This window comes from Cygnus atratus, chromosome 1, assembly GCF_013377495.2.
Source record: "Cygnus atratus isolate AKBS03 ecotype Queensland, Australia chromosome 1, CAtr_DNAZoo_HiC_assembly, whole genome shotgun sequence".
NCBI lineage: Eukaryota > Metazoa > Chordata > Aves > Anseriformes > Anatidae > Cygnus > Cygnus atratus.
Window position 1 is genome coordinate 144,637,079 of NC_066362.1, and position 20,147 is coordinate 144,657,225.

General features: G+C 43.6%; 1 protein-coding gene across 6 annotated transcripts in view; it reads left to right on the forward strand.

Moving 5' to 3' along the window:
* Positions 1-20,147, forward strand: part of RASA3 (RAS p21 protein activator 3) — a 123,040-nt gene that overhangs the window by 72,017 nt on the left and 30,876 nt on the right. For all 6 annotated transcript variants that reach the window (XM_035565576.1, XM_050708340.1, XM_050708341.1 and 3 more), the window contains one exon: positions 19,141-19,221. In XM_035565576.1, the coding sequence (XP_035421469.1) occupies positions 19,141-19,221 (81 nt within the window). The remainder of the gene's footprint in view (positions 1-19,140; positions 19,222-20,147) is intronic.

Consider the following 20,147-nt stretch of genomic DNA (forward strand, 5'->3'; position numbering starts at 1 on the left):
GACCAGACAGGTTTTAAATCTTTATTCATATTCTTGCTGCTGTGGCCTTGATTTGAAGATTATTCCTTTCACTCTGTACAATACAAAGGAAATACCTAGATTGGCTTGTGAAGCATTCTGCAACTTTGATGTGGGAGGTATTGTTCGGTAAATACAATGTGTTAGTTCAAATGTGTAGACAATTTTTGAGGTCTTAAGCGCTGAATTGTAATGCTCAGAGTTTTTCTTGATTTAAAGCTAGCTCTTGGCTCTTAGAAACAACCTGAAAATCAGAGCCCAAGCAATCTTTTGTCTGCTGAAGTCAACTTTTCCGCTGTCTTCTGCTTTCTGCAGCCTACCTGAGCACTGTGTTTGGCTCTGGCCAATTTCCACAGCTATTTGTGATAGATACAGAAGCTGTAGATAAGGGAAATCAGAAGTAGAAATATTTCTAGAATATGTAGTTCCATTGGTGCAGGTTTTTATGGCAGTGGGTCTTAGAAGTGAGAAAGCAAAAGGGAAGAAGAAAGAAAAGGTATGGGGAATGATAACAGGAAAAAAACCCGCTACATTTAAATGTAGTCTGGCAATTTCTTCATCCTGCACCTTCTGTTTAGGAAGGTACACAGCAAACTGCATCTCTGTAACATTTTTCTACACTATCTGAAATCTCATTCAGGTTTGTTCATAGGCAGTTTGGCTCTAGTGTGTAGGCATGTAAGAAAAGACAGCAGTAATTAAGCAATGCTTGACTGAATGTCTGTGAAGCCAGAAGTTGCCAGTGAGAAGAATGGCACAGGTGGGTGAGGCAGAACCTTTGTTTCAGGTAGTTCATTAATGCAAAGTAGAGGCTGGGTGAATTAGAGGAGGGCAGCTACCAACTGAACTTTGTGAAAATAACTGATTCTTTTTTTTGTGGACAGCTTCTGAGTTTATTGCAGTGAACAAGTAAGACAAAACTGTAAAAGCATGAGCAAGAACTTGTAAATTGTCATCCTGTGGACTCCCTTGATTTCCTTTTTTTTTCCCTTAAATTAATTTGGAGACTCTTCGCTGCAGAAAGATGAATGCTATCCTGCAAATTGGCACATAGATATAGCCAATTAAACAATTTGGGTCTGCAAGGAGAACAGAAACTACTTCCAGTGGGCAGCTTTCAGTTTAAAAGCACGTATGTGGGCTGAATGGAAACTAGGACTAATTGGAAGCTTTTTTTTTTTTTTTTTTTTGCCTGTCCAGAAAATGAATAAAGATGGGGTTTCTTACCAGCCAGTGCACAGCTCAGGTCTTCAGTACTGTGCCCTCTGTGCCTGCAGGCATTGCCACCACCTCTGTATTCCAGAAAGCCTCAGCAGCAGCTGAAGCCTTGCTCAGCCAGTCTGCAGCCCTGTGGAGCACTGGGAACAGTCAGCTGGATGGGAAAACTCATCGGAATGGGAAGGCAAATTAAAATTGCAAAGTGCTGAGCTCTTGAACGTTAAGTAGTAGATTATTTAAAATGCTAAAGGTATGTGATCTTCCTTAGCCTCTGCAGAGGAAGCGGAAAAAAAAAAAGAGTTTAACAACTGTTACCTAATAGCTTCTCCCTAGGAAGCATTCAGTACTTCCATTTAGCCCTAAACCAGTAAGCTGCTGTGCTTCATCAGAGCCCTTCAGAGGCCCTAGATCTCTGCCAGCTGCTACAGCACCATCTCCCAGACTGAATCTCTGCAAAAGAGCTAATGATGAGAAGCATTAGTGAATTTACAAGTTAGCCTGACAATACAGATGCAGGCAGCGCATTCCGACTTGTGTCCCCAGGCGGCTCCTGCTGTCATCCCCTGTAAAAACCAGAACTCTCCCTTTTTGCATCCTTCATCTGGGAGCGCTTTGCTACGTGTGGTTTCCCTCTGTGGAATTGCTGCAAAACCTGGTGGTTCGAGTGAGTGAGCGGGACAGTGTCAGCTGGGTCTCTGGGAGTCTCTCGTGTCCCTGTTACAGGACTTGGGGTGCAGAGTTTTGATAGAATAGTTCTGGAAGGGACCTTCAGGGATCATCTAGTCCAAATGATGTACGTTCGTGTCGTATAGAGAGAGGATGCCTACAGCTTAGCAAGCACAGCCCTTTGCCAAAGTGCTTATCAGATAAAAGAAAACGTGGACTTTGCAGCCTGGTACCTTCATGTAACTATTTACACTATGGCTGTGCCATAAAGTGAGTCATCATGAGTACACAGGGTGCTAGGGAAAAGTCTTATTCCTTAGGGTCTGTTCTCCTCCTCTGTAGGGTCTGGTTCTCCATGCTCTGTCCTTCACTCTCAGAAGATCTCGAGTTGTCTTCCTCCATGCTATTTACAGCTACAGCCTTCCCGGCCCTCTGCACGGTCAGCAGGGATCAGGGAAAGGTGCTCCTTCTGCAGCCATGCTAGGCCGAAGAGTTTGAGCTAAGTCTTGAACAGTGTGTACACAGATAGCCTTCCTGCTTCACAACAGTAGGTGCTCAGAAGGAAGCCCTGGATCTTCTGGAAAGCTTTCCCCACCATCTTCAGAGCAGATTCTGTGCAGCACACTTGGCTTTAACACAGAAGGGTGGTCCCCCAGAGGCTTTAAGACCTCTGAGCTCATTGAGACACGGTTCTGTCACCTCACAGAGCAACAAACGCTAGGATCAGTGGATATGTACACATTTTTATCTAATTAATAAAAAGGAGGGATCCATATATACTGTTTAATATAAAGAGAGGGGTTCCTGCAGATAACTTTGTAGAAATCTGTAGGCTTCACATGGGTTATGCTAGCAGGGGAAACATTTGGAAGCGGCGTTCTGTATTTAGCACGATGACATCTGACTGCCAGAATGCCGAAAGGAGCGGGCCGCTGAGCTCCTGGTGAAAGTCAGCGTGAGCTGGGAGCCTGGCTCCCCGATCTTCCTCTGTGAATTCCAGCCTGGGTGTGTAATTAGTCACATTTAAATGTCTGCGTTTATTCAGTGTCCCCAGCTGCTCCTTCAAGTGTTGTCTTATGTCTTGTCTCCGAGGTTTAAAAAAGCTCAGAAACATCTGCTCTGGAGAGCTTTCCCCCAGCTCTGCTCCTCCTTTTGTTCTTTCTCCCCCATGGTAAAACTCCACAGCTGCAGCAGCCACCACTGTCTTGCATATGCAGTTTATGTACAGTTTTCCAGAGCGATGCATGAGTCTGCAAAGACATTAGCAATGCCAAAGTTTTATTTGATAAATGAAGCATTCGTGGCCCTGGTGCGGAGGCGGGGCTGCTCGGCATTAATTTATGAATTAAATGTAAACGCTGTGCAACTCTCTTGAGAGCTCTGTGAGATGCCTTCTGACCATGCGGAACAGAGTTAAACGGGCTGTTTGCGAGGGCAAGCAGGAAAGGAAACAATAAGCAGATACTACATCTCTAAGATAAACACTTCAAGGGTCATTAAGAGAGCGGCGACTGAGCTGTGGGTATTGAAGAGCTTTGAAAGCCCTTCTGGAGAGGAAGGTAAGGAGGAAGGAGTCATTTGTCAAGCATGGTTAAAGCAGAAGGTCTCTGCTTAGGGTTGGGCGTGCCGGGACGTGGTGGTGGCTCCCCAGCCTTGTCCACCATGCGAGTAGAGCACACACCATGCGGTGGGCAGCACCTGACTTGGCTTTCTAACTGCTCACGTGAGCGTTGCTGGGAAGTGGTGTGGGCAGCCCATTGCTCACAGATGGGCAACCAATGCCCTAAAACCAGCCTGACTTGAAACTGTTTAAACTAAACTGCTTAAAATTCTCTTGCACGAAGTGACATTCCTCATGTTAACGTAAATGGTGCTCTCTTCTGAAAATTCGAGTCTCCGTGTTTTGCTAGTCACAGTTCCTGAAGGGCAAAGCCACGTGTGTCGTGTCTAGTTGGAGGCGCTGAGATAAAGGCTATTCCTGTTTGTGGATTAGCAGTCTGAATCCTAATTTAAGAGTTAGAGGAAAACATGATCCCATCTTGACCAGCGAAGGTTTGCTGTTGTCACCAGTGATTGCATTTGCAGACACCTTGAAAAACTACGGGAGTACAGCTAGTCCTTCAGACCTTTGTATAAAATTAAAACAGACAGGCATCATCTTTGAGTCATCCGAGAATTTTTCTTTACTAATTAGGTTGCTTCCTGCTTTTCTTGTTTATGTTGGAGCTGGTTTACTTTCCTTCAGATAACTATCTTCATCGGTTCCCGGGAAGAAGTAAAGAAAGTATCAACAGGCTTGGATCGGTGAGGGACTCTGAAATGCACAGCTATAATGTGTCTATGACACGGAAGACGGGTGCTGCGCCGTCCAGTATTCTTCTTTCCCAAATTGGAAGAATTCATTAGAATTCTGTTCAAAGTCAGTCCGTGAGCCACCTTGCCACATGGGTTTGATGATTCTGGGTTTAGAGAACATATGCTTGTGTGCTGCTTTAGATGCATTTCTACTCCTTTGCAGAGAAATACAGCCTGCAGCCAGCTTTGAACTCGCTTCAGGGTCAAATGAAGCTTATTTTCCTGCTTGAATTATGAGCTGAATCAGCTAGGAGAAAATGGTATTGCTGACTACAAGCAAGATAGTTTAATGTATGTGTTGATCAGTGCACCCCACAGGATTTTGAAGAAAATCAACTTTTGTTTGCTGCTGGTAAGGAATACTAATGAGGGTGTAAAGTAGTTTCAAGGCTTAATTTTCAATAAATGTATGCATCCATTAAAATGCATCACAGTCTCCTTTCTCTAGAGAGCATACCCTGCATCAAGCTATGCCTTTTCCTGCAGGATGGCATCTTGGTCGTGCTTTTAATCCTGTATGCATTTCATAACAAACTCATGGGGGAAAATTGCTCACAGATGAAACCGTATCGTTTCTGGTATTTTATCACGTAGTGCTGCAATGCTGTGGGTTTGGGGGAGTAGGGAGGGAAGAGAGAAGGAATTCATATGTATTGTTAGCACAATACATGGATTTTCCTTTCTCCCAGCTCTTGTGGTGTTGAGGTTAAACTGCCTGCCGTCCAAGTAGTTCTCTCCCCTTTGCTCCTCTATCCCCACCAGAACTTGTCTCGACTGTTTTGTAGCCTAAACCATATTAAAATTGTTCACTCTCCATCAAACCACCCCACATCTATAAATATCACCTCTTACTGCTGCCGAATTTCCCACTAAATGAAATTTCTGCTTCACCCTTCTTTCTTTTTTTTTGCTTTATTGAGTACTTCTTCGGTGCTTCTCCTCTGTTGCTGAAATTCTTTCAGTTTACTCAAGAGCAGGTATCTTCATCTGCAACCCTAATTAAGAGCAACATCTTTGATTAGGGCTCTTGGCAGTAGTCCACCTCAGGCAGAGCATGTTTTAAGACGCTCCCCATTTTGAGATCGAATTGTCGCGTGACTCCGCGGGATACGTCTAGGACCGATTTTGTAATGCAAGACTGGAATGTGACTATTCCAAGTCAGTCTATTTCAGCAGTAAGTGCCACTTTTTAAATAACACGAGGGGACTTCCCGTTTTAGCTAGAGTAAACATAGCCAGGGATTATACATTGAGGCAGATTGTTCAAGCATAAATCCTGCTAATAAGTGATTTTTAACTTTGAACTGAACTCGAGGTCACAGTGTTAGGGTGGACTGGGGCTGATGTTCTAGGGTAAAATAGTGAGCTGTCTTGCAACATGACCTATATCAAAAGTTTCTTTGACGTACACAGTATTTAGCGTAATACGAAGGTAAATTTATGTGCTGCTTCATTCCGAATGATTGTTGGAATTCTGTGGCAGGTACCATCCAAAACCAATGCTAGCAAAGCTTCTAGAGGAATCACAGAATGGCCGAGGTTGGAAGGACCTCTGAAAATCACCCAGCCCAACCCCTCTGCTGAGCAGGATCACCTAGAGCACGTTGCGCAGGATGGCATCCAGGCAGGGTTTGAATATCTCCAGAGAAGGAGACCCCACAGCCTCTCTGGGCAACCTGTTCCAGTGCTCTGTCACCCTCACAGTAAAGAAGTGCCCCCTCATATTGAGGCAGAACCTCCTGCGCTTCAGTTTGTGCCCGTTGCCTCTCGTCCTTTCATTGGACACAACTAGAAAGAGCCTGGAAGGAGCAATGTGGCAGGATATGATGAAACGTAGAAATCACACTTTTCTCTGAAAGTGTTTTGTCTGTTGCTGCAAGAGCAGCACTTGCAAGGTAGCAGCACAGGGAGCTGAGGGCATCAAAGTAAGATCAGTAATAGGGGAAGCTGCAGGGTGAAGGGGAAGTCACAGGTGTTGAAGTTGTTTTTTTTGTTTTGTTTTGTTTTTTAGTAAGTATAAAGAGAGTTAAGACAGTACACAATACATAGGAAACACCCTTCATTAGCTCTATTCTTCACGGAACTATTTGTTGAGAGGAAACCATTGCAAGAAATCTGCCTGTGTATGTGACAATAATGAGAAAATACCTCCATCGCCGTGAGCTAGAAATGGTGTGCATGTTGCTGGGTACACTGTTGCACTGGGAGCTTAGCTGGTTATGTACTGTGACCGAGAGCTGGTATCACCAGCTGTCTCCTGCATTGTTTTGTTGGTTTTGGTCTTCTTGGTGTAGACCTTTGTCATGGATGCCATTTTCTGGCATTGTCAGAGTTTGATTATGAAATACTTTAGCTGTGTTGATAATTACATATTTGAAATGTGCCAAGCACTTGTAAGCTGGAGAGATTAAGTCTTTTAGTGTGTTTTTTTTTTTAATATAATAACACTTTTAGATCAGTTGCTTTTGCTGTCCCACTCTTCTCACTGTGCGCGGTAGTTTGCTGGTTCCTCCTCGTTTTGCTCCCTGAAATAAAACGAGAAAAGGGAAATGCTTTGAAAGAAAATGCAAGGCACCCTTTGAAGAAGAACAGAAATTGGCAAGGGGGCTGTGCTCTTGGAGGCGGCAGCGCCTGCAATTAATTTTAACTCATTCTGCGGTTGACTCGCTTCCAAGCTGATGGTTTTGTAGTAATTTTGAATGAGCTTCAAACAGAAGCAATAATTCGGTTTAGGCTCTGCACAACTGCAGATGTCCCAGCTGCGCTTGGCGTTGCCCTTGTCGTTTGACAGTCTCTGCTCAGTCTGATGGCCCAGTTTCCTGCCCTGCTAGCCTAACCACACTGGTGAGAGGCGTGATGGCAGGATCTCGCCGTGTGGGCACCGGCGGGTGAGCCAAAGGCTCCAGAGATTCACTGAACCTCTGTCATCTGCAGCCCTTTCCTCCCTGGGGATCTCTCCTGGGGATCTCTTCTCTGCCCAGCCAGAGGATTTATCAAAATGCATAAAACCAGGGTATCTCATGACATCTCTGCCACTCTTTCATGTTTTGTGGGAATCACCAGCTGATTCCCAAAAAATCACTGTGGGGGGTTTGGCTAAATATAGACAAATACGCTTTTCTCAGAGCCTGTATCTTTAGGATGCCCTGCTAAAAAGGATCCTGTTAACTTGAAAGAGTCTCTGGAAGAGCTACAAGAAGACCTGAAGACCTGGTAAATGTGCCTTACAGTGACAGTGTTTGATTTATGCAAGAAAAACCTCTAAGTGATGAAACCCTGGCATGTACTGTATTCAGAGGAGGGCCCTTCTGATTGTATGATATACTTATTCTTACCAGAGTGATACTCAATGGTTGGGAGCTGAAGGCTAATCTAGTGGGAAACAAGTATTAAAGCACTTTTTTTTTTTTTATTTCATTATCATTAATCAGCGAACAATTTCCTGTAGAACATTGTGAGGATGTTTTAATCATTGCAAGTCCTTTGAGTTTGGTCTGGATTTATATCAAGTAGGTGCTCTGGGGATGCTGTAGACATCATGAGCTCAGCACACAACTTCAGTTGAGAGATTTCATCGCTGTAATGAAGGAGGTCAGACTATGTGATTCAGATGTTTCCTTTTGGTCCCAGAATACAAGGAGAAGCTTAATGCAAGTATGAACCGTTTGTGTAATAACTGGGCTTATAAAGCTGGTGCGGGCTACTAATTACAGCTGGTTCTACCAGAGTGCCTACCTGACCATGCCCTCATTTGCATCTTGTTTTGCCTTGAGAAGATGTAAAGTGACAAGACACTGTAAACTTCTTTTAAAGAGAGCCTGCTTTGCATTGTGTCTCATCACCGCGGATCTCAGCGCTGCACAAACAACCATATAACCACATTTTGGGAAGCAGAGCCGCCTTTGGGATGGACTGTCACAGGTTTTAGCTGAGCTTAAGATATGACTGCCCTTTCAGGGTAGAAAGAACGGTGTGCCAGCAGAAACTGTCCATGATACATGTAATGCATTGCTCCTCCTAAAATAACCAAGTTTACTGGTATTTTAGGAGGTTTCACTGCTAATGGGATAGGGGATAGGCTGTAGGAGGAACACAGGGTACCAACAATCATACCAGTATATACCAGTACCGATCAGAAGAAGGGACAGCAGTTGATCTGTGAAAGTGTTAGGCTAGCTCTGAAAAGCTGCACGTGTTTCGCCTTGTGTGAGATGTTTCAGTGCATCTGAATTTTATTAATTTTAGCATAATCAAGTGTCACAATGAAGTAAGTGGCCTTGAAGGACCAGGGAAACAATTTAAATTAAGTCAACGTTTTGTGACAGCTGTTTTTTACATGAATGGTTTATGAACCTCTATGTGATCTCACTTCTTGCCAAATCAGAGACATTAAGGATTTTTTTTTTAAAGTTAATTTCATGGGAAAGTTTATTCCAAACTGTGTCTTCCGATGCCTGTGATGCTTGTGCTTCTTGGAACGAATAGCTCCATCTGCCTTACTGTAAAAATGGAGACAAATGGAACTTAGCAAGCCTGATCTGGGGGTTGCTGTTTGGATAACTAGAGAAGACTCCGCAGTTCTGCTTGAACATATTTAATGTGCTTTATTTTTTAATAAAAAAGTGGTTCTTGAGGATACAATTTTACTGTTAAGTACCCAATACTCTATGACTTGCTTTTTCTTTTTTTTTTCTCTCCCCTGCTTGGTTACTGCATAGTCTGTAACCACAGTGGGATATGTTAAGGTCTTTTTAGTTTCCTAAACCTGGACAGCATCAAGGTATCAATATTATTTCTCGAATTCTACTTAGAAGAGAGCACTGTGCCGTAAGTTACGTAACCTTAGTCCAGTTCTCTTATCAAAATGAATTTGGTGCCTCAGCGTTACTTTGGGACCTGGTTGGCAACTTAACTGTCCTCAGGTTTCAGCAGTGGTGATGAATCAGCCTAATTTGAATTCCTTGATGCAAGTACTGCATCTGCAGGGAAGATCAAAACCCTTTAATTATAGGTACTGTTAATCAAGATCACAGATTTATCTGATTATTCATATAAATGAATGCCAAAAGTTGTTCTGAACTGTTTAAAATTATGTTTTTAAAGTATTAAAAGTTAGCACCTCCCTGAGGTGAGCCAAGGCATGTCCAATGCAGAAGGTTGTAGCCTCCATGCAGTTCGAAGGCACTTTTGTTTGCTTTTCAGATCCACGAATAACTACTAATTTTGTTTTTAACTCTGAGCTATTCGATCTTTTCATTTAGAAAGATATATTTGCTGCTATCATACATCTAATTAGAAATAAAAATGGTGTGGGAATCCGTGTAAAAGAGTCATCAGGGCTTTATTTAGTAGAGAAAACATTATCCTTGGACTAGGTAGTGATGAGAAGAAGCTTGCTGGGCTTTCACTCTGTCACTGCTTTTGTTTAAACCCTCTCATTCCCTTGCCTTTCCTCCCTGTGCTCTCCCTTGTGCCCTGCTGCCACCCCAAGAATTGCTGAGATTGGATCCAGCTGGGTTATTGTGCCCCGTGGTTGAAGTGTGTTGGTGGCACGACGTTTAGATGCTTCCCTCCAATCTGCTGTACTTCGTGCTCGACCAGTTATTGCAGATGAAGGTCTATTAAGGTTGCTCACCAGCGTGTCAAAAATGTTACGTACGACATTACCGCCTATGGCCGACCTGGGATAGCTGCTTGGCTTGCCTGTCCTCAGCCCTTAGGAGGAAATCCTTACTCACCGGTTAGAGAGGGAAGGGAGCCTTTGGGTAAGTTAAGGGTATGCTGCTCCTGTTGTGCTCTTTTTTTGTTGTTTCTTATAGCTGAAAATTTCCGTCCCTGTCTCCCACAAGGTGCCTCATTTTCTTCTGTCTTGAGTTCTGTAAAGCTTCTGGTTTTAGTCTCTTCCCTCTTTCTTAACTTTACTTACCACATAGTCAGGTCCCTGCCAGTAGGCTCAAAAGCTTTTTATTTGGGAGCTTCCTAAATTGCCTTTTTGGTAATGTTTGCCTTGCCACATATCACACTTAATCTCCGAAATAATTCCAGTCATCCCCAAACTAGCTTCTTCATTTTGTCATCCTTCATTTCATAACATTATCAGTCTGTCCAGTGGTGGGAGATGTTTGTGGCCGTGGTTCGATGGCGGAGGGGAAAATGGGCATGTTCATGCAGCTCGTTTTGTTTGCTGATGTGCTCATGCATGTACACAGTGACACGCCTGCATGTCCTGAACTGCAATTGTGCCAAGTGCACGCAGTTCCTTCCTGGCAGCAGATTAAACTTGAGCAGAGCTCTACTCGGAGGTCATCGGGTTTGCTTTCCATAAACCCTGCAAGCAGCACACAGGGCATCATCCTGAGACCAGCCTGTGTTTCCAAGCAAAGGAAAAGAGCATGGGAGACTTTGGTGTCACCGTCCAGCTTCGTTATACAGGCCCTAACAGCCTTCGTGGGTCTCAGACTTGCACGCTGTGTTTTGGTCTTTGATCTTCTTTCTTCCCTTACGTGTCTGTACAGACAGTATCTCACTTCTTCCATCTGATACTGCCTTGGGCCACAGTCAGCTGAGCTATCACTGCTGACTAGGCTTTAATCATTTGCTGCATATCCTAATAGCTGTCGCTTTGTGCTGTCCTCCTCTTGCAGCCCTCACCATGCTGCCTTAACACAAATGCTTCTGCAGCTCCCTTGACGTGTTGACCCGCTCCTTGGCTTCCTGCCATGCTGTATCAAATCGAGATTTCTTCCCTTTCCTTAAAAGAACCAATATAGTGCTGTCCTTAAAGCAAATTCATCCTTTCCTGATAGCATTTACTGTTTTGTGTTGCCGTTCCCTTACAATTTTTACATCCTTCTTGCTTTGCTGCAACTTGTGTTTGGGTCTTCTATCTCCTCTGAAAATCATAACGTTGATAGCAATAACTCCTATATAGAGTTGCTCCTATACTATAGTTGCTAGAAATAACTCCTTCCCCTTACCATTTTCCTTTGCTCTCCCATAGCTCAGCGCTTGCTCCCTGTTAATAATTAAGGCTGCAAGTCAGAGACCAAGGCAGGAGGAAATGATGATGTGAGTGCCAGTAAGAGTCACTAAATCAGTGCAATTCATAATTTCAGCAAGCTTGTGTCTTTGTTGAAGCCCTCAGGGTCCTGTCACCGAAGATAATTTAACCCTTTTTTTTTTTTTTTTAATTTAACTAAGAATTTTTCTGAAGTGGCTTTTACGAAACTTAGAGCTCTTGTGTGATTGACTCATAAACAGGATGAGCTGCTCATGAATTAACTCCTTGTCCTTTGAGAGCGGCAGGGCTAACACCCTCTTTTTCTTCGGTTTTCTTTATTTGGTACAGAGTACAGATGGTACTCTGTAAATGTGTGTTTTCACAAGTCCTTCCACAACTCTTACTGGGAAGCGATTTCGATGGTTTGAACTGCAGGACAGCTCCCCATATTAATAGCAGAGGAAAATCCATGTGATTTTAAATTATTGAGAAATATTTAGACTTCTACCGACATGGTAATTTTTTTGCAGCTTGTTTGAAGTGATAGTGGTTTGAGGGATATGTATGTATTGACAGGATTTCTTTATAATTAATGAGACGGTTTTTGCACTGCCTCCAGTTTTCCCATAATATCTCTAATATTATTCACTTGGGGAAGTGGGGGCTGCACTCATTAGCTTTCATTTGCTTTCTAGTTATTATCGGTTGGCTTTGTACAAACATTTGTTCCTGTTTTGCTGTAAGATGTCCTCAGCAAATATCTGGGAAAGAAATTGTTGCTCGAGCCCAAACAATCAATTCCCCTTCCTCTGCCGTGCCTGAAGGAAATCACCGCTAGCAGTCGTGTGCTGAGGAGAGGCGTGCGTGCGTGCGTGCCACGAGTGCTGCACCCACCGAGCTTCCCAGTTAAGGCCAAAAGCTGATCCGGGTGTTGTGAGAGGCTGCAAAAGCTGTGTGGGCCAGCTCAGGAAGGAACCTGGGGTAATGCAAGTTAAGAATCTGTTTAAATGCTTTTTCTCGATTATAACTGTTACAAACTTATCTGGGAGTAGGCAAGAAAAGGCAGTCCTAGTGTGGGGTTGCAGCTGTCATCTCAGAATTTCAGGGTTTCTGTTGTGCTTTTGGTGTGGAGGCCTCAGAGAGCATTTCAGAGAGGAAAACCAAAATAGTTGCCTGCACAGCCTGTTCCTGTGACTTGGATAAGCTCTATCGAGATTTCAAAAGCTGCAATGGGGGTGGTTTTGAGCGTTTAATGTATGCTGTGTAGAAGTGTTTCAGAGCCCATGTATCAAATGCAGTACAACCTTTATTTTAAGTGAATACACATGGGGTGAAGTGCTTGTCCTAGGTACAGTTTTGCCATTTATTTGGAAAGAACAAGATTTCATTTAGTGCCACAGATCTGTGTGGCAAAGTGAGTTGTCACATGAATGGCAAAAAAGTAGCTCCAGCTAAGCTTTAATCCTCTCGGAGGTTAAGGGGATGGCATGGGTTTTACTGTTTGTAAGCCAGAACGTGTTTGTTCACCAAAAACTCAACAGAACTCCCTATGGGAGAGTGCTTTCCTGGAGGCAAGTAAAAGAGATGGAAGGGCAGACTGGAGAGAGGCTGTGGGGCTGAGGATTCGTTCTGTTAAAGATTAGAGAGAGAGAGAGAAATAAATGCACGGGGGAAATGGCTTGAAAAATTACAATAATAAAGCAAATACTGATGTACTTTGTTCAATATTGCTCTATCTGCTGGGACTTTGTCCCGTCCTTTCCCCAGTTCTTTCTTCCAGGCACAACCAGTGGTCACCAGACACTCCGTGGTGCTGTAACATAATTGTGTCTGAGCAGGACGTACGACGAAGGTGAACCAGGGCACATCTCTGTGGGACGTAAATAATTATTTCCAATATATTAGAACCGCTTCCAGAGGCAGCTGGTCCCTTCCCAGCGCAAAAAGCACGCTGGTGAAAAGAATACTAAGAAACTGTGTGTGAAATGAGCTTTGGTGCAAGCAGATCACTTCCAAAAGTCAAGCGATAGGTACTTTTGAATCATTTATTCCTACTGTTAACTTACCAGGAGTGGACACAATCTTGTGGCTTCAAGTGTTCATCCAGAGGACAAAGGCTGGGCTCTTATGTCGATGCAGTACTGTCAGCATCCTTATTTCCTGAGGACAGCGTCGAAGCAGAGCCCATGTATGGGTTGGTAGAGAAATTTTCACGATGTTGGGACATTATCGTAGTGTTTTTGACGATGGAGGCAGAGTGTAATTTATCACCAGGATTGAGTAAATTGTGAAAATGTATGCCTTCCTCCAGAGGATCTAGGCCACTCGGTCAGCACAGTGGCAAAAAAGGTAGTGCATTTGTTCTGTCCTGAATGAAGACCCAGTAGATTACTGCTGGGAAGCGAGCAGTTGCAACATTTGGTCAGACCAAAGCCCAGGAAGCTGTGAGTATGTCTGATGAGGAATTACAAGAACAGTCATGCGGTGATACACTCTGCTGGCCTCTAGAAATTTATGGTTCGGGGACTTCCCAAGCTAGATGTAGCGCCTTTGTGCCCGGTAGTGGTGGATGCAGACACATCCCCTTTGAAACACACGAATATGATCGGCTTAGCAAGGTCCTGGCCCCAGGCAGATCAAGGAGGAGGCCGTGGAGCAGTTCCTGCTGGCAGTGGCAGGAAGAAGGTGGTGCTGTCTGAGAGCAGCAGCCGTGTGCTGGCACAGATATGAGGCTGGCCAAGGTACTTTTGGGAGTCTGGCATGCAGCATTACCTCAATATTACCCTTAGACCACTGGTGAGGAGTGAGGGGCTCAGGTCGTGATGCAAGTCTGCACCGAAAGAAAAGGACATCCAAGAGTGAACTGAATGCGAGGTGTTTGGTTACCCCAGAAAGACCAAGTACTCAGAATAGTACGTACGTTACAAGATGACCCTACAGTCAGTAGGAAAAAAAAAAGAGATGCAGCAAGACCTAAGCAGATAAGTCGCGTAGCCAGAACTGGGGAAGGTGCCGTACCAAACAAGTACCCAGCACAGAGATTTATCTCAGGAACCTTGTGTCTCAGGAACAATTTGGGAAGAAGGAATGGGAAGGCTGTAGTGTTCCTTAGGTTGAGCTGAGCATGGCTAGGTACGCTGGAAGTACCTTGGGGTACCGTTTCTTGAGGAAGTGGTTTAGTTTGGAAAGTCTCAAGTACGGCTACGTCCCTTCTGACTTCTTTTCTCTGCGCCTGGCCTTGCACTGGTTGCGCGTTCTGGCTCACGAGGATGCCGATGACACACATGCATCCTCGACTGATCAGAAAGCCTGTAATTTTCAAGTAATTTTTGTGATTCCAAGGAAGGGGTGGGGAACGCCCACAGGCTTGGATCCCCCCTGATGTTGCTTGCCTGCGTTACGCCTGTTCCTGAAGTACGGTTGTGCAGGGGCCGTCTCGGAGCCTACAGCCTACAGCTCTTGGTTGGCAGCCCAGAGGCAGGAGGAGTGCCTGAGCAGCTGTGAGTGCCTTAGTCTTTGGTGAAAAACCTTCTTTTTCTTTCAAACTGTCTACCCCTGCCTCCCTCTCAGCTTCTGTAATCATGTAATTTAAAGGCGAGGGGACGTGCTCGTGGCGTGTTTGGGTCTGAGGTTTTCTTTTGCCCTCTGGGAATCTTCCGTAGCGTATGTGCTCTTGTGAAGGCTTGGTTGTGAACCACACTGAAAACTGAAATCTCTTGTTCCTTGAAACCTGTTAATTTTATCAACCACAAGCAAAATATAGCCAGGCAGCTGCATTAAGAGCTTTCCCATACGAACCACCACCAGCCTTATACCCAGCCACGCTGGCCGTGAGGGATAGCTAGCTCTGTCCCAGCTGGGCTCTAGGCAGAGGATGATCAGAAACTACCGGTTGGGCACAAAAGGCTCTAGCAGCCGCCAGACATTTTCGCTCTGGGGGCTGATGAGTCAACGTGTAATTCTTGAATCAGCTTGATTGCCTAGGCTTTTTTTTTATTATTATTATCCAAGTACACGTATATTAAATTAATTCTGCAGATGATTAGAGCAAGAGCTCTAATCATTTTTACTGGCTTTTTTCCACCGCTTCCTAGTCTGTACACCCCTTTTGTAGAGAAAGTATTATATGCTGCTTTTCATTTTTTCCCATATAATCCAGATCTGGACTATCAGTATTAACAGTGATACCCACATGGGAGAACTGGAGCTCCATTTTATTCTGTCTCTCAGTAGCTGTAGCTTTGTTCTAGCTCTTTCCCTGCTTGCAAATGAAAGCAAATATTTTGGTACCAGGTTGGGAGGGGAGGGGTGTTAATCTACCCAACAGCTCTCCCGTGACTGAAGAAAATGACCATAACGAAAGCAGGTCTGGAATTAAAACTGCTAGGTTCCTGCAGCTAACGAGACTGTGTTAACATGAGTACATCAGGCTTGGGTTTTGCTGAATTTTATCTCCGCACAATACTTAGTAAGATACAAGAACCAGAATGGAGCTCTCTCCAGACATGGCCTTCCTTCCTCAAAGTCCTGAGTCATCAGTCTTTGCCTGCTTTCTCCAACACCCGCACACAATAACTCTTTTTAGATTACCTGAAGGGCTTTGGATACAGTTTGTGTCAGCGTCTGTTTCCTGTTTTTTCCACGTTTTGTTTCTTTCAAGGTTGCTTTTGCTTTTCTTGTTCCCACTGCACACAAAGAAACGTCTTACTCTAAGTCGTCCTGACTACAAGAGTATTCTGTTTTCGTTGTTTTGCTTTTTTGGTTGGTTTGGTTCTCATTTTTGTTTCCCAGAGAACGTAAAAAACTACCCTACTGTTTTAAACACAGCTCTGGTCTAGCCTACTGCTCTTCCTGATATTTGCTGGTGAGTGATGCTTCAAATGGTTGTGTTTTAATAGCTCCCCCCAAACCTCCCCTGCGTTATTTGTGTATATTCTTCTGGCCTCCATGACATCTGGTGGCAAGAAGTTTCACAATCTCATTATGCGTTGTGTGGAAAAAGTACTTCCTTTTGTTTATTTTAAACCTGCTGCCTGGTAATTTCATTGCGTGCCCCCTAATGCTTGTTTTGCGAGGAAACGTCCTGCCCATCATTCATGATTTGATAAGCTGTTCATGAATGGATAACTTCTGTCTTCTGCGTTAGATAGCACAAGCGCGAGAGCGCGAGATGAGGAGCCATGCTGTTGTATTTCTCCGTAAGAGCACACCCAACTCGAGAGGCAAGTGCCCAGGGATTCGTGTGGCTGTGTTCTCCCTGACCAGCTAATGACACTGCTTGGCATTTTAAGCATCGGGGACGGCTGAAGTGGTAGCAGCAGAGCTCTGCCCACAAAAACACAAAGATTTCTTCAACATGGCAGTATTAGAACAGACCCTGTCACTGTCGATGTGTATAGTTCTGGTACCCTTTTGTGTGCCTGTGGATAACTTCACACTTCCCAGCATTCAGATTCACCCGTGATTTTATTGTGCAGTGATTTTTATCGTCTACATGTCCTCAACTTCGGATCACGCTGCCTGGCAGCGCTTTCTATTGTCTGCATGTTCTGGGAGGGCTGCTTTTATTAAAACAGGAATAATACTCTCTCTGAACATGCTTTCACTGTGTTTAACTTTCAAATGGTTCTTCCTGTATGGATAAGAGCGGGCTTGGAAGCCATTCATGAACAGTAGAAAGTTGGCTGCCTGCTCTGAAGCCATTGAGTGAGGATTTCATTTCAAGGAACTGACAGGCTGCCCTGAGGAAGCAGTGGAAGGGGTGTGGGGTTTGGTGCTGACACGTGGTGAACAATTCTTCCCTTCACATGTGAATGTGTTTAAGCCATGTTTGCTATCTAGAAGAACGACCAGCAGTCGTGCTGGAGCTTACTGACCAAGCGTTTCTGCTGCAAACGTAGCCGTGTTGGGGCGAAGAGAAGCCATCTCTCCTGTACTCACAAGAAAATCAAGCTGGAACTGACTCTTCTTAAAGGCTTTCTGCTGCTCCTTGTGGGTTTTCCTCCTGCACGTCTAGCTACTCCACCAGAAGGGTTTGTGGAGCTTGCAGATTTCATTTCTGGCTGGTGCAGGGATGGAATTTGTGGCCTGAATTGTGCTGTTTGCGCGGCAGCACCCTGCAATGTCACATACCTGCTAAGCCAGGCGTATACGAAAGAGGCTTCTAACTTCTGTCTGTGCGGGAGGTAACCTTGTAGTGAACTAATACAATCCAGAAATAAAAGCTGCAGAGTGCCTGCGTAATCCAAGGTTTTCATAACTTTCTCTGTGGTTTCGATCTGTGATTTCACGGGAGTATCCACAATAAGGAACACATTTCTCGTGTGCGCTGGTATTAGTGAATCAGCAATGAGAAGAAGGGCCATCTAGGTCAACAACTGAGTTATTATGTTCTCTGCATATCGGGGCTGTGCAAATGGGAAGCTTGTGAGCGAGTGCATTAGTGGGAACCCTTCATTCAGCCAGGTATTTAGCCTTCATTCTGTGAATAGGTCTGGGAATCCAACGTAAATGAAACGTACCACTTCAGCTGCCTGCATGTGCCACCTTAGTGGGATCTTCAGGCTTTGTGTACTTTCTAGGGCTGTGTGAACCTATCTAGATTGGTTTAGGGCAGAACCTCCTCTGGCACAAACCAGATTGCTATATTGGTGCAGAACATGAAATTTTTCATCCCCTTATGCAGAGTAAGTAAAAACCCGGTGGTTAAGCCCTGTTTGAAGTCCATGCCGTATGTTACAAAATATTTTCTTTGTGAATAAAATTGCGGAGCACTATCTGTTACTGAATTTTTGTCTTTTTTTTTTGTATCAAAGTTGCTGTCATTGAAAGCAGTAAAACAAATCTTTTCTTGCTGGTTTATTTTATTGTATAAAATAAGAAAATCTTATTTTCTTGCACACCGAGAAGTGTGCAAGGTATTTCACCCTGCAAGTATAGTGCTGATCTCCTGTGCAAAGAGCTTCAGAGTTTGTCTTCATCAAAATTTTCCAGTTTTAATCGTTTAAACACATCAGACCACCAGGCTTACCTGGTTGAAGCAGAACTTGTTTCAGGAGGGAGAGCCCTGGCAATTGGCCTCTCTGCTTTTATTTCCAGTCGGTGCTGCTGCATTCCTCAGGAGGTTTTAGCTTATGAAACATTTTTTCAATGGTTTGTTGATGTTGTTTTCTGCCAAAGAGATTTTGAAATGAGAGCGCTGAAGTGCAAATTTCTCACCTTGGCTTGCAACAGAAACTAATTTGTTCCATTTTGTCCCTCCAGTGTGTTCTCTTGACTCCTTCAGTGCAGAGCTGCTGAATGTATTTCTGCTTTCAATTTTGTTATTTAAAAGTTGTATGGAGAAAGTTGGATATGTCATGCTGACTCTTGGTCCATAGTTAACCCACCTTAACAAATAAGCCCGTGCCAAATCTTGTCAAAAACACAGAGGCCTTCATAGACATGATTCTGATGAATTATTTGACTACTGCAGGGGTCTATGTCTGTGATTTTCTTCTTAATCCTTTGTTACAGAAGCAAGTTCTGGCTATTACCATTTTTGGTGAATAAATTGTTACAGAAATTTCAAGTGGTGACAGTTCCCATCTTGACAGCATACTCTTTTTTCATGAAACTTAAGCTGTCGTACTTGCATAATAAGAGTCCTTCAAGTTAAGGTTCCTCTGTAATTTTACAGTATTTTTGACCCTGTTAAAGTTAGTATTTGAGACGCAGTTTCAAGTTTAGGTATAAATTAAAGACTTGTTCTTAGTGGCATTGCAATTCTGTAGTAATAACTGTTGTGAAAATGGAACAGGCTAAAGATGCATTGCTTTTTATTTTCTCTCCCATCTCTTCCTATTTTATTGATTTGTTTGTCTGCACTTGTTTTTGTTTTCTAGAGTTCTCGAATGCCAAGGCCTGCCCATCGTGAATGGGCAATGTGATCCCTATGCCACCGTTACCTTAGCCGGACCTTCCAGGCAAGTATTGCACGTGCAACAGCTCCCATTTCATAAGGATGGTTTCTCTTTCCTTGTCTAGAAATGGCCATTCTCAGATGGACGGAATATTTAGGCACCACTGAAATATATTAATTATTTGTGTGTACATGTATGAACCACTGAAGTATACTAGAGTAAGTAATTTGAGGCTTACTTCAGTTTTCATTTATGTGTTGGTCTGAATAATTAGAATATCCTGGAGTATGTAATTTGTGGTTAGGTTTAATTTGTGCATCTTCTCACCTCACAGTTGGAGGCCAGTTTTTGAGCAAATTTATTGCCTAATTTTGGGCAGGGGAGAGAAGAAAAAGCTGAATACATCAACGTCTTGCAGAATTTGCACATTAGTTTGTGAATATTTAGGGTCTTGTCACTTTCAATTTGTGGCAAATTAATGGGAGTGTAGGAAACTCTAGGTGGTTCAGTTCTGTAGTTCACTATACGTGGACATAATAGTGTGAATAAAATTTGGAATGTGGTTTTAGTAATTAGATTCTGCGTAACAATCTTCAGTTTAAATACTGGATTAAATTTTCTGGTCCTGTTACAAAATTTCCCATGCTGTTGGATGCCACAGTTTTGTTTCTAGTTATGTAGAGTGTCATCTTTTTTGTCTGTGCCATGTTAGAAAAAGGAAAGCTCTCTTGTGACCTCAAAAAGTCAGATTTTGTAGCATAGGCTACAAAAACTATAATATTTTACAATAGCTTCTTAAAAATGCCATAAATAAGACGCGTTCTTGACAAATACCTTGCACACAGAGGAGTCTTTGAGACTGGTCTGGATTCCTCATCTTTTCCTGGGTGTGTTATGTCTTACGTCCTGTAATGAGCTGTGTGTTTGGATTGTATGCTTTGACATTTTAAGCATGTAACTCGTTTCAGATGGTGCTTGCTGTTTATAAC